This window comes from Cervus canadensis, chromosome 1 (assembly GCF_019320065.1).
Source record: "Cervus canadensis isolate Bull #8, Minnesota chromosome 1, ASM1932006v1, whole genome shotgun sequence".
Lineage (NCBI taxonomy): Eukaryota > Metazoa > Chordata > Mammalia > Artiodactyla > Cervidae > Cervus > Cervus canadensis.
In genome coordinates this window covers 1,923,802-1,941,291 of record NC_057386.1, presented here as the reverse complement: position 1 = coordinate 1,941,291, position 17,490 = coordinate 1,923,802, and the positions used below count along the sequence as shown (strand labels likewise).

The window sequence follows — 17,490 nt, the reverse complement described above, 5'->3', positions numbered from 1 at the left end:
GGACAGGATGAATGGGGAGTTTATAGTTTCAGATTTCCTGTTTTGGATAATGAAAAAGTTTTGGAACCAGATAGGGATGATGGTTGCACAATATTGTGAATGTGATTAATGTCATGGAATTGTACGCTTAAAAATGGTTCCAATGGCACATTTAATCCTTTCTGTTTTCTAAAATATAATTTAAAATAATTCTGACATAATACATGATTGCTATAAAAAATCATACAATGTAAAGCAGTCTAAGCTATGGACATTCTCTTGCTTAGTTAATACATTTTTCTGTCCTATACACATAGGATACTAGCAAGTCACTTGTTTTCAAATTGTCTTATTTAACAGCATACTATGAACATCACACCTCCTCGTTTGATTATATTTGTATGTCATTGATTGTGATGCCTGTGTGTTATTTCAGGGTTTGGATGTACCCACAATATTTAGTTGAAAATTGATTGAAAGATATTTAGGTTCTTTCTAAACCTCCCTTTTGTCAATAATGCTGCAACTGAGGCAGTTGCACGTAGGTCTTTGGTGACCACCTGCCTGCTCCCGTGGAGTCCGTTGCTGGGATGCCTGGGTCAGGGGTTCTGTCCGTGCCTGGGCTTTCAACGTGGGGCTCCCTGAGTATCTCGGGCACTCTGCAGCCAGGGGCCCGACTCGCCATGGAGGTCAGCCCCTCTGCAGCAGCAATCTCCCGATGAAGGGATTCGAAGCTGCTGGCAATCAGGACAGCTCAAGTGCCCATTTCCAGAGTTCACTTTACTGCATTTGTTGTTGTTGTTGTCTAGACGCTCAGGCGTGTCCGACTCTCTGTGACCTCATAGACTGCAGCCCGCCAGGCTCCTCTCTCCATGGGATTCTCCAGACAAGAATACCGAGTGGGTTGCCATTTCCTTCCCCAGGGGATCTTCCTGACCCAGGGATCAAACTCAAGTCTCTTGCATTGGCAGGCAGGTTCTTTACCACTGAGCCACAGACCTTGATTCTATTTGCTATCGATAAAATGAAAAAAAGAAACCAAAAAAGATGGCTTACATAGATCGCCCTCTCCGATGGATGAACAGTGTGATCGGTGGGAAGGGAGTGGAATTTGAAAACCCCCTGTTCTGTTCTCCCTCCTCAGGGGGGAGTCCTGGAGGCATGAGCAAACTGTGGGGACGTCTCACCTGGCACTGAAGAGAAGTCCAGGGAAAAAAGGTTCATTCTCCCAGGGACATGATACTGTATTTCTCCCTCCTCAGAGCCAGGTTGAGGGTCACACGGAGTGAAAAAAATCGTCTCATCAGTTAACACCGTCAATGTGATGACCACATAGGACACAATGGAAGCTGCAAAAAAAAAAAAAAAAAGTAACATTGACCAAATCGGCTTCCAAGAGGGTCCATGACAACTGACCGCTCTGCTGAGCGGTCTAGACCTCTGTGTGATATGGAAAAAGTTATTGGCCGGAAGAAGAGAATTTGACTAGAGAAAGATTGAGCCTTAGTAGAAGAGCCAGCAAAGCTCTCTACAGAGAGGAACACAAACTCCAGAAGCAGGGACATTCTTAAAAAGTGCCGTTTTGAACTCTGCGTGAGTTACACTCAGAAGCGCTCGTTGAGCTCACGCCGGTTTCCCCTTCTGCGGGGCTAGCTTATCTCCTCGCGTCAGGCTCACGGGCTGGGCCCCGAGCAGCTGTCCCTCCCCCATGTGACCCCAAACTGAGGATAACAGCAGCCTGGAGCGGTGCCGAGCCCAGCCAGCTCCCCCAGAGGGCTGAGTGAGAGCCGACACGCTGGCAGCTGGGGAAATTTACAGACACGAGCTCCTCGTGCTGAAAGTCTGTCCTCGGGCAATGCTGTTACAATCCTGACACTTGATCCTAGAGATTCGGGCCGCAGGTAGGTGTCTGTATATGTTCTTCATAAAGCAGTTAAGCAAAATGTGGAAGCTTGTACGAGAAAAGGCAAAAAAGAGGAAGAAGTAGATGAATGGCTAAAGCGACTGCTGCAGCTAAAATTCCAGAAATCTCGTGGCTAGCAGTAACATGCTGCCAAGCTGCTGAGCTCTCGTTTACTCGAAAGCTTCTTTAGAAAGTGAGTCATGACCACGTGTTTTGTTTTGCTTCATTCAGGTTTGTTTATAGCCAGGCCACGCAAAGTCCACCCTCTTTCTGAACACGCCAAGAACACTCTCTGCTGTGGACCTGAAAGCTTAATCTAGGAGCCAGCGGACCAAACCACGCTGGTAAGAGAGAAGTGGTATCAACCGTCTCCATGTGGGGGTCCTCCGTGAGGAGACCCTTCCTCGTATAGACCTTCAGTGCCTGACCTCTCACTCTTTATCACAGTTGCCCGGCAACACCCCAGTTTTGGTTAAACCTGTATGAAGGCGATCAGCACTGGGAGAAGACGTACATGAACAAAATGAATAAAAGGACTCTATTTTTTGTACTTATCTATTCATTCATTCATTTGACCATGTTGCATCTCGTTGCAGCAGACAGGATCTTTCACTGCCACGCGTGACTTCTATAGGTGAGGTGCCTGGGCTCGGTGGTTGCAGTGAGTAGGTTCTCCACAGTGGCTCACGGGCTCCGGAGGGCACGAACTCTGTAGCTCTACGGCATGTGAGATCTTAGTTGCCCACCAGGGATCGAACTGGTGTCCCCTGCCTTGCACGGCAGATTCTTAACCACTGGGCCACCAGGGAAGTCCCCAAAAAGTCTCACTGTAAGTGGATGAACATGACTTCAAGTGGAGCCATAGTTCTGCCTGCCAACTCTACTGCATCCCCGACATAGTCACTCTTTCACTGAATTGGATAACCAACTCAATGCCGTAGTCAAATACATTGCTTCTCAGATTGTCATTCTTTTCTTAAACTCTCAGGAGAAGACCTTGCATTCCTCTTGACTGTGAAATGAAAGCAATTAAAAGAGAATGTCTTCATGTACTTTCACAACCTCAGCATCCAACCAGGTTTCACTGGGCTTCCCTGGTGGCTCAGATGGTAAAGAACCCACCTCCAATGCAGGAGACTCTGGGTTCAATCCTTGGGTCGGGAAGATCCAGTGGAGGAGGGCATGGCAACCCACTCCAGTATTCTTGCCTGGAGAATTCCATGGACAGAGGAGCCAGACAGGCTATGGTCCATAGGGCTGCAAGGAGTCAGACACGACTGAGTGACTAAACACAGCAGAGCACATAGACTTTCTTCCCATTAACGTGAATTTCATTCCCATTTGTGTGGTGGAATAACATTCCTCTGTATAAGGCCAAGATCCACACCTGTGCTCCTGGTCCCACCACCATTGCCGCCCCCGCCCCACCTTGTTCAGTTCAGTCTGTCAGTTCAGTCGCTCAGTCGTGTCTGGCTCTTTACGACCCCATGAATCGCAGCACTCCAGGCCTCCCCGTCCATCACCAACTCCTGGAGTTTACTCAAACCCATGTCCATGGAGTCGGTGATGCCATCCAGCCATCTCATCCTCTGCCGTCCCCTTCTCCTCCTGCCCCCAATCCTTCCCAGCATCAGGGTCTTTTCCTTATTCAAGCACATTCAAATGCCTGCCCACCCACAAGGGCTGCTTTTTAGGTGAAATGGAGATTTCCAGTGGAGGACAGTAACCTGAATAACTTTGGGTCCTCCCAACAATCTCAGAGGAAAACAATGTCATAATACACACGTGACTTCCTATTATTATCCATTCCCATGTCAAGTTCATTTGTGGTCCCAACTAGCAATTACAACTCTACAAAATCATAGAAATCTTTAAGATTCCTAAATCTCTAAGAATTCTCTAAGATTCTGAATTGCTGGGATTCAGCAGATCTGAAGAAATGTGTAGTGGACCAAAAGCTCTGCTTCCTCTTTCACAAAATTGTTTACAGTAAATGAATACTTTATTGTTGTTGTTCGGTCGCTAAGTCATGTCTGACTCATTGCGACCCCATGGACTGCAGCACGCCAGACTTCCCTGTCCTTCACTATCTCCCAGAGCTTGCTCAAACTCATGTGCATCGAGTCGGTGATGCCATACAACCATCTCATCCTCTGTTGTCCCCTTCTCCTCCTGCCTTCATTCTTTCCCAGCATCAGGGTCTTTTCAAATGAATCAGCTCTTTGCATCAGGTGGCCAAAGTATTGGAGCTTCAGCTTCAGCATCAGTCCTTCCAATAAATATTCAGGGTGGATTTCTTTTAGGATGGACTGGTTTGATCTCCTTGCGTTCCAAGGGACTCTCAAGAGTCTTCTCCAGCACCACAGTTCGAATGCATCAGTTCTTCAGCACTCAGCCTTTTTTATGGTCCAACTCTCACATCTGTACATGACTACTGGAAAAACCATAGCTTTGACTATACACACCTTTGTTGGCAAAGTGATGTCTCTGCTTTTTAATATGCTGTCTAGGTTTGTCACAGCTTCCCTTCCAAGGGGCAAGCATCTTTTAATCTCATGGGTCAGGAAGATCCCCTGCAGGAGAGCATGGCAGCCCCCTCCAGTATTCTTGCCCGGAGAACCCCACGGACAGAGGAGCCTGGTGGGCTGTAGTCCGCAGGGTCACAAAGAGTTGGACATGACTGGAGCGACTTAGCGCAGCACAGCACGTGTTTTGAAAATTCACAGCAAAACAGTTGCTGAATTTTTGTTTGTTTTTAGTTCTGCATAGGATACATTGATTTTCTAATCTGAGGACTCACATCAATTCCACAAAATATCATACCGTTTCTTGTTTATTCCCTGTATTTCCCCTGTTATAAAATGCCTGTTGAGAACTGCACAGTCCTGTGAAGCGTCTAGATTCACGCAGAGGTACGAGGTCCAGCTCTGTAACCTGTGACGGACAGAGTCAAGGTCCCGGGGTATGGATGCACCTCTTTGGATTCGCGTTTCTGACGCAGCATTCACGGTGTTGACTTTTAAGTTCTCTTCTCATTTTTGGCCTGTAACAATGTCCCTCCATTTCTTTCCGTTTCTTCCAATGATTCTTATTTTCCTCTGCCTTTTCTTCTTCCTTTTTAAAGTTTGGTTATATATCTGAACTTTCACGTTTTACTCTCTATTTCGATGTGTTTCTAGCTGGAAGTCGGGCCTTTCCTCATCACAGTAGGTCGTGTTGACGGTGACTGCCTCAGGTTTTAGTAAGGAAAATAGCACCCCCGCCCCAAATAAAAATAAATCAGAATAAGGATGTCAAGAAAGAGGAATAGAAAGAACACTCAAGAAGCAGTGATAAGAAGTGAAACTAGTAAAATATATGTAACTAATTATTGATACTGTGGTTGTAAGTGTAAGTGTAAGAAGTGAAGTGAAAGTCGCCCAGTCATGTCCGACTCTTTGTGACCCCATAGACTATACCGTCCATGGAATTCTCCAGGCCAGGATACTGGAGTGGGTAGCTGTTCCCATCTCTAGGGAATCTTCCCAGCTCAGGGATCGAGCCCAGGTCTCCCGCATTGCAGGTGGATTCTTTACCAGCTGAGCCACCAGGGAGACTATAGGGTCTAAAAGAAGTGTAAGAACAAAATTAATAAAAATCCAAAATATATTTCAAGCCATTTAAAGGAAACTTAGATTTTTTTGTGAGTCATTGACCTTTCACTGATACAAAACTTTTAACAGTGTTGACAAACTTCTACCCCATCCCCCTTCCCTGAGACATTTAGAACATCTGCATTTCTATGTTTTTGCCAGTTTTTACTGTAAAAGACACGTACTGTTTCACTGTTAACTATTTTCAAAACTGGAGCTAATTACCAAGGAGAGAAATGTCTATACAAAATATCATGACTTTAAATGTTTGTTTTAAAATTATACCTCTTTTCTCCAGAACATGTCTCAGCTTCATGAATATTAACATCTGTGCCTTGGGAGCTATGTCAAATATTTGAGATTTCCCAATTCACAGACTTTGGTCTCAGTGGTTTACTTTGGCGGGTCAAGAAAAGTTTGTCACTCTTTACAAAGATAGACGATACAACGGGAACTGAATACATTTCAGTTTTTTCCCCTAGTCTTCACATACAAAAATTGACCTGAATCTTTTCCTAATTTTTTTTTTGCAGTCCTTAGCAATCCACTTACTTTTGTTTTGCTCAGATGCCTTATGAAATCCTGTATCCATGATGCAAGGAGCAGGAGAAAGGAATTCGTTCATAATTCCTCCCTAGTCCGACTTAGATGTTTCTCCAAGGCAGACTATGCATTGCTTAGCTTTTTTAGGGAAAAAGAAAAAACAAAAACAAAACAACTCAGCTCCTATAGTGCAACAACGTTCTGTAGTGCGTGTTAGTCAGATATGTCAACGGCAACCACGTTTAGGCATTAGTAGTGAGAAGAAAAAAAAATGGCAAAGATTTCTCATACAAATTTAACCATTTTGTTTGGTTAGTCACTCATTCATTGCCTTTTATCCCATCTTGGTCTCATCACAGTAGCAGAGCTAATTTTGTTTTCCTTGTTTACTATCTCCCCTGATCCCTGGAGTTAAAAGGCCAAGTGAACAAACCGGGGGCTTGTTTAATTCCTAACCAACCACGGAACAGTCATTTCCCTGCAGAATAATTGGCTTGGGGAAGAAAAGACAGAAAACAAAACAAGCTCATCATGAGCAGCTTGGTCCGGCTCCGCCCCTTCTCAGAAGCCAGCCTCGGTGAGAGCTGCTGGGAGTGAGCCTTCACTGAAGGAATATAGGAAGAGGTGGCCACAAGGACATTTCATTGCTGCCTCAGGCAAAAAGAGCTGTGCTTTGACCCTGTTTCCAGGGCACTTTTTCTCTCATTATCCTGACAGTAAGTAGAGCTCCGTTTTGTTGTGCTGTGACAAATATTCGGGTGGACGCTGTGAAAATCAATCTATTTTCCAGATGTTTCCAAATACTTGGTGTGTTCTTTACTAAAGACCTAACGACAAAATGTTTGTTTTTTCCCAGCCAACTTTCGTTGGGTAGATAATGTAATAGAACATAGGAAAACAGTAGAATTTGCTTCTGTACCAGCTAAGGGAGACTCATCTAGAGTATTTCGATATGAAAACTGAAAGACATTTTATTTGCAAACATTTGGGCAAAATTACTTTCCTGTGTGATTTCTTTCCTCTTTCTCTCTGTTTTTTTTTTTTTTTTTTCTCTTTCTCTCTTTCTTTTTTCCATTTACTTTGTAGTATTTTTTTTCCTCAGTTATTCAAGGACTTTTGAATTCTGAAAATTGAGGTAAATTGTTTTATGCTTCCTGTTTATCAGAATCAAGTTTCAAGTCATTTGAGTCTGGATAATTATTCCATGGCCTAACTCTTTGGATAAAAGTTGCTCGGTTCAATCAGGAAGGTAAATATCAAAAGAAAGTGCTTCCTTGGGATTGCTTCTAATGGACATAATTAATTATTTAGATGAATTTAAGTTATCAGAATTTTTATGCTAGTTTAATTAGCTCTGGAATTTCTTTTCAAAAGTAAAGAACAAAAATTATGAGTCAGATGAGATACTATTCAATTATTCTATTCATATAATTGAATTTCTTTTATAAAATGTCAAAATGGGAAGTATCTTACAGGTTCAGAATTTTATTCTATGTTTTCCAGTGTTTCAATGTTACTGTAAAATTGTGTAAATGGTCCTCTCTACTTCTTTACCAGTACTCATCTCCCAAACAGCATATATTTGATGTAAAATTTTATAATCATGATTATTGAACTAATATTTTAAATCCCTTTTTTTTCAGTTCCTAAAGGTAGGAAATATTTTCCCTCAAAATGTGACCAAGGCTTTTTTCTTATTACACTTATTTTTCTAGCTTATCCTCCACCATGTCTACTTTCTCTTTATTTAATGAACAGGCTAAATGCATATGAAACAGAAAAGTGTATACCAGCAAACTCAAGCACTTCTGTGCAAGAATCTACTGAAGAAATGGAGGATGAAAAGAGAGAACTTGCTGGTATGTTTGACCGTTTTGATTCTTTTCACAGTTAGCAGTATTCTTTTATTTCATTGCCTCATGGTTCTCTTATATTTTAAGTAGCAGACTGCATTTATTTTATTTTGTTTTTTTGAGGAGCTATAAGGATGTATTTCATTTTATTGAATGAAAGATTCTTTAAATTCTATAGGGCTTTACAATTTTCAAAAGGTTCACACACACAATTTCATGTAATCCTATTTGTTGTTGTTCAGTTACTAAGTTGTGTCTGACTCTTTGCGACCCTGTGGACTGTAGCATGGCTTCCCTGCCCTTCACCACTTCCCGGAGTTTGCTCAGATTCTTGTACATCGAGTCAGTGATGCTATCTAACCATCTCATCCTCAGTTGCCCCTTCTCCTTCTGCCTTCAATCATTCCCAGCATCAGGGTCTTTTCCAATGAGTTGGCTCCTATAATAACCCTTTTTTTCCTCTCACCCCTGTATTGCTCCTACCCCCTTCCCTCTCCCCACTGGAAACCACCAGCTTGTTCTCTGTATCTGTGAAAACTGCCTTTATTAACTTTGGATTTCTCTCTAGTTATTGGAATTGAGAGACTCACAATAGTCTCTGAAAAATAACCCAGAACTGCAAAGACAAAGTTTTCCTCATATTTTTTTAAAAAAGGAAAGTAACTAAAATCTAATTATGTGGTAATTAGAGTATAAGCAATTATTGAGCTTCCTAGGTGCCTCAGTAATAAAGAATCTGCCTGCAGATGCAGGAGACACAGGTTCAATCCCTGGGTCGGGAAGATCCCCTGGAGAAGGAAGTGACAGCCCACTCCAGTATTCTTGCCTGGGAAATTCCATGGACAGAGGAGCCTGGTGGGCTACAGTCCTTGGGGTCACAAAGAGTCAGACACGGCTGAGCGACTGAGCACATAGCCACTATTAAAGCTGCTATCATGGGTAATAACTTTAGAGTCAAGAAATACTAACCACAGCATCTGCAAAAACTGAGGAATTTTAATTGGGGGCATTTATTTTCAAGGCCATAAACTTTATATACAGAGATTATTTCCAAAAATTATGACCACGTGACCCCACTGATTGCCGGTGTGCGTTAAAGCCCCGCAGCTCAAGGCAACAGAGGTTTGTTGGTCCCTCTCTGCAGTCCAAGTAAGGCTGTCGGGGAAAAGGACGTGGGTTGGGTGGGTGGAGGGATCCTCCCCACACAGACACACAGGCCCCAGGCTCCTTCATCGAGCGACTCTGCCACTGATCGCGCAAGACTCTGGAGGTGCTCCCTGGACCCTCAGGATGTGGAAGGACTGAGACAGGGAGAAGGGAGGCTTGCGCAGGGCTCCATTAACCAGGCCTGGAAATGGTGTGGATCTCTGCCCACATTCCACTGGCCAGAACTCAAGCGTTTGGTCCCACTTACTTTGGGAAGGCCATCTAGCATCGTGGCAAACAGGAAGAGATGATGAATACCGATGAGCCACTAGACAGTCTCTACCACTCCGCCCCTTCTCATGGATAGGGCGGTGGTGGTAATGGTTTAGTTGCTAAGTCAAGTCTGACTCTGCGACCCCCATGGACAGTAGCCCACCAGGCTCCTCTGTCCGTGAGGTCTCCCAGGCAAGAGTACTGGAGTGGGTTGCCATTTCCTTCTCCAGGGGATCGTCTGAACCCAGGGATCAAACCCGTATCTCCTTGTCCCGGCAGGCAGATTCTTTACCACTGAGCCACAGGGATGCCCGTGGATACGACAGCTGGCAGAATGTTGCTCTTTGCCATCTTGAACTCCTTCTGGGGTGCCCTGCGTCTTATAGACTCTGGGACCAACTGCCCGTGCATATAAGGACTGTTGGGCCTGTTCGCCATCCTGGGGGGCTCTGGAGTGACTTCCGCAGTAGTTCGTGATTTAATGCAGAAGTTTAGTTCCAGCGTTAGAGAGTGACCTGTTGGGTCCCATTGCTCTGAAGAGCCGCAGCAGAGAGAACCCAACTACGTGGTGAAATGGGAATTTGTCTTCAATTGTTCTCTTATGTTGACTGAGCTCCTTAAGGGAATACAATCTAAATTTGTTCTCTCTCTTTTTTAACATAGGAATGGGGGTTCCTGATACTGTTAGCACTTTACATGTGCATATTTTCACATTTAAATAAAAATGTCCGTTTTCCTGGAATGCCTCCCCAGAACCTGGGAAGAGTAGATAAATATAACAGGTCTTTTATGGATGTTGTGTACACACCAGTCTCCAACTTGACCCAGCAGATAATGAATAAGACAGCATGTGCTCCCGTTATGAAAGGTAGGTGTGCTAATGGCCAAAAACTATTACTGGTTTTATTCTTTTATTTTTTATTGAAGTACAGTTGGTTTACAGTGTTGTGACAACCTCTGCTGTACCGCACAGTGACTCCGTTATACACATATAATCATTCCTTTTTTCTAGTCCTTTCCATTATGGTTTATCACAGGATTTTGAATATAGCAATAGAGTAGGACCTTGTTGCATATCCATCCTATATATGAAAGTTGTGTCTGTTAATCCCGAACTCCCTGTCTGTCTCTGCTCCAACACCTTCCTCCTTAGCGGCCACAGGTCTGCTTGCTACGTCTGAGAGTCAGTTTCTGCTTCATAGATAGGTTCACTTGTGTCCTTTTTTTGATTCCACATATAAGTGATATCATATGGTGTATGTCTTTCTCTTCCTGACTCACTTAATAGGATCATCTCTGCATTCACGTTGCTGCAAACGGCATTCGTTCTTTTTATGGCTGACCTGCATTCCATTGTATATATGTACCACATCTTCTTTATGTTTTTTATAAAATGTATGCGTTTTTTATTTGAAGTCACTGTTAACTATGACGTTAATTATCTAGACAGCAAGATAGCAGAACTTTGTCAGTTCTTTCCTCTTGTTTAGCCTTAACTATTAACCTTTGAAACCCTTCTGGCTTGATGAGGGTCTACTTTGGGGAGGCCTCCATTTCTATTGGAATTTAAATAAAGGAATAGTTTTATAATTTCAGATTTGCAGAATACTGCCTAGGAGGAATATGTTATTGGTGAGTGTGGGTGTTTTTAACATAGAAATATAATGATTAATATTTATAATTTAGGAAAAACCATATAAATAAAAATTAGGTATGGTTATTACAACATTAATTTCAGAACTATGAAAATTAAGGGTGAATGATCTAAGGATATTCTGTCTGCATATGGTATAAATTATGAACATCTTTAAAGTCCTTCATTCTAGATTTTTGCTGTTTGGCTACACCATGCAGCTTGCGGGATCTTAGTTCCCAGCCAGGGATCAAGCCCATGCCCTTGAGTGGAAGCACAGAGCCCTCACCACTGGACTGCCAGGGATGTCCCTCAGGGCTTTCGTCCTAAAGGAGGCCTCTGCGTAACTAATAGAACCAAAATGTGCCTCTCACTCGTGGGCGGGCTGGCTGCAGCCTGGCTCTCGACTCTTAAATTCTGGGTTTGCACAGGCAGCGCCGCTTGCTGTTAGTCACACTGTGCTCTTGGTCCCTGTAGACGGCAATGACCATGTGAAGTCCGTCTGCTTAGTGAAGCTGAAGTCTGGAGTCCTCTGACCACATAATAGCTGCTTCAGTTACCTATATTTCTGTACCCCTATTCTCTAATACATACTTATTTCTTGGCATAATCATTTTATACACCTAAAATTTGCCTTAATGCCTGCCATTATGAAGGAAAGAAGTTAATTCTCATGCATATCTCCCGATTCTAGAATCTAAAATGACAACAAAAAATTCCTTTTTTGTTTTTGCCTTTTGGGATAAATTTAATTTAAAGGTAGAATGATTTTAGTTGATTCCAATGGAAAACAGGTGATGGCAAAGTTGAATATCACATTCTGTTTTGGTGAAACTCTAACAGTCCTCTGTGTCTTTTTTTTTTTACCATACAATTCACAGGAAGAAGAATCATTGGGGCACCAGATGAGAAAGCCATGGATGAAATAATGCTAGACACTTTCTCATACAGTGTGGGAGTCATCTTTAATGATTCTTTCTCTTACAAGTTCAAATTTTATCACAGATATTACGTTCCAATTTTGAAGGAGGATTTTTTGACAGGTGACTTTCCATATAAAGTGTTACTGTTGCATTTTTCATGTTTTTAACACAAGCACTAGGATGGGACGGGCGGCAGAGGTGCTCGCGCTAGCACCAGATTAAAGAGACGACACCCCCTGCTGACCCTGTTCCAAGCTCGTCTCTTCCCCTGGAGGACGGCTCTCAAAACCCCAGTGAGTCATCCAGCAGATACTAGTGAATTCCCAAGGGCATGTTGGAAAGGGTGCAGGGGCCATCGAGACTGAGGTCCCAGCCTCAGGTGCGCGTCCAAGGTTAGCAGGACAGGCCGCCGGCGAGCAGTTAATGACCAGCGCGAGGAGAGGTGCTCGGGGCACTTAGACCGGGGCTCCCGAGACGCCCTGTGATGAGAGAAGCGCTGCCTGGAGACGTGAACCGCGGCCGGGAGGCGTGTGTGGGGAGCCGGGGTCCTCGCCTTCCAGAGAGTGAAGGGGGCTGTGGACCGGGCGCTGGGGCGGGAAGGAGCAGGCGGTGCTCAGCGCGGCGGAGGTGCAGTCCCGTGTAAGTGGGCAGAGCGCGCAGACGGGGCGCGCTGGGAGGAGGAGGCTGGCGCTGCCCGAGGGCTGAGGCGGCCCTGCTGAGGGCTGAGGCTGGCGCTGCCCGAGGGCTGAGGCGGCCCTGCCCGAGGGCTGAGGCTGGCGCTGCCCGAGGGCTGAGGCGGCCCTGCCGAGGGCTGAGGCTGGCCCTGCCGAGGGCTGAGGCTGGCGCTGCCGAGGGCTGAGGCTGGCGCTGCCGAGGGCTGAGGCTGGCCCTGCCGAGGGCTGAGGCGGCCCTGCCCGAGGGCTGAGGCGGCCCTGCCCGAGGGCTGAGGCTGGCGCTGCCCGAGGGCTGAGGCGGCCCTGCCCGAGGGCTGAGGGCTGAGCGGCTGCCGAGGGCTGAGGCTGCGCTGCCGAGGGCTGAGGCTGGCGCTGCCGAGGTGAGGCTGGCGCTCCGAGGGCTGAGGCTGGCCCTGCCGAGGGCTGAGGCTGGCCCTGCCGAGGGCTGAGGCGGCCCTGCCCGAGGGCTGAGGCTGGCCCTGCCGAGGGCTGAGGCTGGAGCTGCCCGAGGGCTGAGGCTGGCCCTGCCGAGGGCTGAGGCTGGCGCTGCCGAGGGCTGAGGCTGGAGCTGCCGAGGGCTGAGGCTGGCGCTGCCCGAGGGCTGAGGCGGCCCTGCCCGAGGGCTGAGGCTGGCCCTGCCGAGGGCTGAGGCTGGCGCTGCCCGAGGGCTGAGGCGGCCCTGCCCGAGGGCTGAGGTGGCCCTGCTGAGGGCTGAGGCTGGCCCTGCTGAGGGCTGAGGCGGCGCAGAGGCATCAGGCGCTTCGATCGGGGCAGGCGCCGTTAGATTTCGCGACCTGAGGGAGACCTCCAGATTTAGCCCCTCAGGGAGAATGGGTGAAATGTACTAGTAATGTTTCAAAATGAGACTTCCTTTCTCAGCGCTTGCTTTGCTTCTCCCCACTTATATATTTCCTGGCGCTCAGTGTTACAGAAGAGAGAGCAAAGTGTAGGGTTTGACGGCCACGATGGGTCTGCCAGGTTCAGCCTCCGGTGAGTGACTGTTACAAGCAGTGAATAAACAGAGGAATTCTGAAGCATGGGGAGCCTTACTGCTTCAGAACACCGTGATTTAAGCTCCACGCGTTGCCCAGACCGCAGTGCAGATGTGCTAGTTCTGGGGGCCAGGAAAGGCCCGTGTGCCGAGTTCACCTTTGTGGAGAGACCAGAAGGAAAGGAGCGAGTGGCCGTGGCCCTCCTGCAGGGAGAGCGTTTGGGCACAAAGCCAGTGCTGGTGCTGCAGCGCCTTTGGCGTCTGGAGCCAGAGCGAGGTGCCCAGGATGGGCCAGGCAGAGTGTTCGCTTCCGTCCTCCTTTTGTTTTCTGAGACAGCCTGTGCATGCCACGGTCTCCACGAGTGAAGTGGCCTTCTTCAGAACTTTCATCTGCTCCTCTTTCCTTTGGTTAGAAGTCCTGCCTGTTGAACACTGGGGTACACGTGGCTCTTTCAATTCTGGTTTCCTCGGTGTGGATGCCCAGCAGTAGGATTGCTGGGTCGTATGGCAGTTCTATTTCCAGTTTTTTAAGGAATCTCCACACTGTTCTCCATAGTGGCTGCACTAGTTTGCATTCCCACTCAGGATGGGGGACACATGTACACCCATGGCTGATTCATGTGTATGCATGGCAAAAAAACCACTACAATACTGTAAAGTAATCAGCCTCCAGTTAAAATAAATTAATTAATTAAAAAAAGAAAAACCAAAAAAAGTCCTGCCTGGTGAAGGCTCCTCTAGAGCATTTTCTCTTGGATTCTTGTATCTTATTTTCCAATCGCCCTACTCCCATACTGTTGGTTCTGCTTTTTCCTTTTATTTATTTATTTTTTTGAGCTAACAGCTTATCGCTCCCCCTCCTTCTCATTTCGCTCAGTTGTGCCCGACTCTTGCGACCCCATGGACTGTAGCCCACCAGGCTCCTCCGTCCATGGGATTCTTCAGGCAAGAACACTGGAGTGGGTTGCCATTTCCTTAGCTCATTGCTAGAGTACAGATACTAGTGACTTTTCCTTCCATAACGTTGGTTCTTCTTTCTTTGTGTGTGATTATAGCTTACTGCCGGGGTACAAATATTAATGACTCTTCCTGTGCACTGGAGAAATACTGGAAAGGAGGATTCGTGCCTTTACAAGCTGCCATTAATGCTGCTATTATACAAGTAAGAAAAGTCCTAATAATTGAAGTGAGCTAATTCCAGAGGCATCAAGGTTTGGTAAAAGATGGTGTCTACTCAGGGCTTCATGTGTTTATATAATGAACTGTGTATCCAAATGGTAAAATTGACATTTAGGTGAAGGAGTACATTTTGTTTTTAACTTTAAATTTTCAAGTAGTTTTAGAAAGTTTCAAAAACAATATACAGGGAGGCACCCACCTATTCTTCATCTAGTTTCTCCTAAAAGTAACATCTTGCATAACCACAGAACAGTATGTTCACAAAACAGGAAATGTACCGGGGCACAAGCTCCATAGTTTATTCAGATCTCAGCAGTGTCTATACTTTAATGATTTTGTTCATTTGAATTCTTCTTTAGACGACAACAAATCACTCTGTGATGGAGGAGTTGATGTCAGTTACTGCTATAAATATGAAGACGCTACCCTTTATCTTTAAGGAGAACCTTCAAAATGAGATGTTCATTTTTTACTGCTTGCTTTACTTCTCCCCATTTATATATTTCCTATCACTCAATGTGACAAGAGAGAGAAAAAAGTACAAGGATTTGATGAACTTGATGGGTCTGCAGGATTCAGCCTTCTGGTGAGTGACTAATTCAAGTAGTGCAAGTGAATAAACAGAGAAATTCCGAAGCAATGGAAAAGTATTACTATTTTAGAACACCGCAACTTAAACTTGATGCCTTGCCTACTGTGTTGTTGTTGTGACTTTTTTATTTAGTTCTTATTAAATTTTGCTATGCACGGTAGTGATTATAATTTTCTGGGCCGTTTTTCAGTGCCATCATATATTAAGCCAACGTTATGCTAGAGGTACCATTAAGATCACAGAGAATAAAAAAGAATTACCCAGTGGCAGAAGGAAGACGTGTACCAGACCAGGTGGTCTAATCTTTAAAAAACTTTCATTGGAGTGTAGTTGATTTATAGTGCTGTGTTAGTTTCTGCAGTACCACACGGTGCATCAAATTACACATGAACACAGATCCACTCTTGTTTAGATTCTTTTCCAATATAGGCCATTACAGAGTCTTGGGTAGAGTTTCCTGTGCTGTACAGAGGGTCCTTATCAGCGGCCTATTTTATATATAGTGCATATATGTCAACCCCAGTCTCCCAACTTCTCTCTTCCCCGCCATCTGCCTTCCCCTCTGGTGACCATAAGTTTGTTTTCTATGTCTGTGAGTCTTTCTGTTTTGTAAATAAGTTCATTTGTACCATTTGTTTTTAGATCCCACATATAAGCAATATCATATGTTCTTTGTCTTTCCCTCTCTGACTTACTTCACTCAGTGTGATGATCTCTAGGCCCATCATGTTGCTGCAAATGGCATGATTTCCTTCTTTTTATATAACTGAGTATGTTTCATGGTGTATACGTGCCACACGTTCTTCATCTGTTCCTCTGCTGATGGGCACCTAGGTTGCTTCCATTTCCTGGATACTGTGAACCCAGGGGTGCATGGATCATTGTCTGTTGTCTCTGGAGGTGCGCCCAGGAGTGGCGTTGCAGGACCGTATGGGAGTTCCATTTTTAGCTGTTTAAAAGGAATCTCCACACTGCCCTCCGTGCTGGCTGCACCGCCCGACATGCCTGTGAGAAGGGTAGGAGGGGGCCCTTTTCTCCACACCCTCTCCAGCGTTTATTGTGTGTGGACGCTTTGAGGATGGCTGTTCTGACCAGTGGGAGGTGCTGCCTCATTCTGGTTTTGATTTGCCTTCCTCCGATAACGAGTGACGCTGAGCATCTTTTCCAGTGCCCTCCTGCCTGGCCCACCCAGGGTTATCACTGAGTTTCTCCCCACTTCCTCCTGTTGAAGAAAGTGTAGGCCTATAATGGCTAGTTTCTGTTCAGAGATTGAGTACCAAGGATCTATTTTTTTGAGCAACTAAATGCCGTATATTGGAGTTGAGATTGCCTGTAAGGGTGCCCAGTCCAGAGGCTGGCAGGTAGGAAGCACTTGGTAAGAGCACTTGCTTCTTACATTGATATATCATATCCTACCCCATTTCACAAATGATTTAATGTGATTTTAAAATTTATATTTCAACATGATTATCATATATGTATGCATGTCTCTATGTGTGTATATATTATAATAGCAAATAATAATTGAGGAGTAGAAACAAAGGTTTAGCAAAATAATGAGTAGGTAAGATTAACAGATAAATATGCAAATCATACAATCTGCATATTAAAAAGCAGAGACATCACTTTGCCGACAAAGGTCCATATAGTCAAAGCTATGGATTCTTCGGTATTCATGTACAGATGTGAGAGTTGGACCATAAAGAAGGCTGAGCACCTAAGAATTGATACTTTTGAACTGGTGCTGGAGAAGACTCTTGAAAGTCCCTTAGACAGCAAGGAGATCGAACCAGTCCATCCTAAAGGAAATCAGTCGTGAATATTCATTGGAAGGACTGGTGCTGAAGCTGAAGCTCTAATACTTCGGCCACCTGATGCGAAGAGCTGGCTCATTTGAAAAGACCCTGATGCTTTAAAAGATTGAGGCAGGAGGAGAGGGGATGACAGAGGACGAGATGGTTGGATGGCATCACTGAATCAATAGACATTAGTTTGAACAGCCTCTGGGAGATGGTGAAGGACATGGAAGCCTGGTGTGCTACATGAGGTCATGAAGAGCTAGACACGACTTAACGAGTGAATATAATCTCTAAACCTCTAAGAGGCCAAGGCTCTTAGAGAATTCTGTGATAACATCAGTTACAAAATTCATACTGTCTAGGAAAAGAA

General features: G+C 45.2%; 1 protein-coding gene and 1 long non-coding RNA gene across 10 annotated transcripts in view; both read left to right on the top strand.

The window, feature by feature from the left end:
• The first annotated feature begins 1,490 nt into the window (after nt 1–1,490).
• On the top strand, nt 1,491–2,456 carry LOC122428500. Its single transcript, XR_006265746.1, has 3 exons — nt 1,491–1,880; nt 2,114–2,226; nt 2,330–2,456. It is a non-coding gene; the product is annotated as an uncharacterized LOC122428500 (long non-coding RNA).
• Nucleotides 2,457–6,613: 4,157 nt separating this feature from the next.
• Nucleotides 6,614–17,490, top strand: part of ABCA6 (ATP binding cassette subfamily A member 6) — a 60,879-nt gene continuing 50,002 nt past the window's right edge. For 2 of the 9 annotated variants that reach the window (XM_043447874.1, XM_043447700.1), the window contains exons 1-7: nt 6,616–6,773; nt 7,223–7,306; nt 7,816–7,916; nt 9,993–10,197; nt 11,844–12,005; nt 14,606–14,712; nt 15,089–15,315. In XM_043447874.1, coding sequence (XP_043303809.1) covers nt 7,821–7,916; nt 9,993–10,197; nt 11,844–12,005; nt 14,606–14,712; nt 15,089–15,315 — 797 coding nt within the window. In that variant the 5' untranslated portion in view covers nt 6,616–6,773; nt 7,223–7,306; nt 7,816–7,820. Of the gene's footprint in view, nt 6,774–7,222; nt 7,307–7,815; nt 7,917–9,992; nt 10,198–11,843; nt 12,006–12,156; nt 12,179–14,605; nt 14,713–15,088; nt 15,316–17,490 lie in introns of those variants that run through there. The other 7 variants (XR_006265690.1, XM_043447957.1, XM_043448029.1 and 4 more) reach the window with 7 other exon arrangements.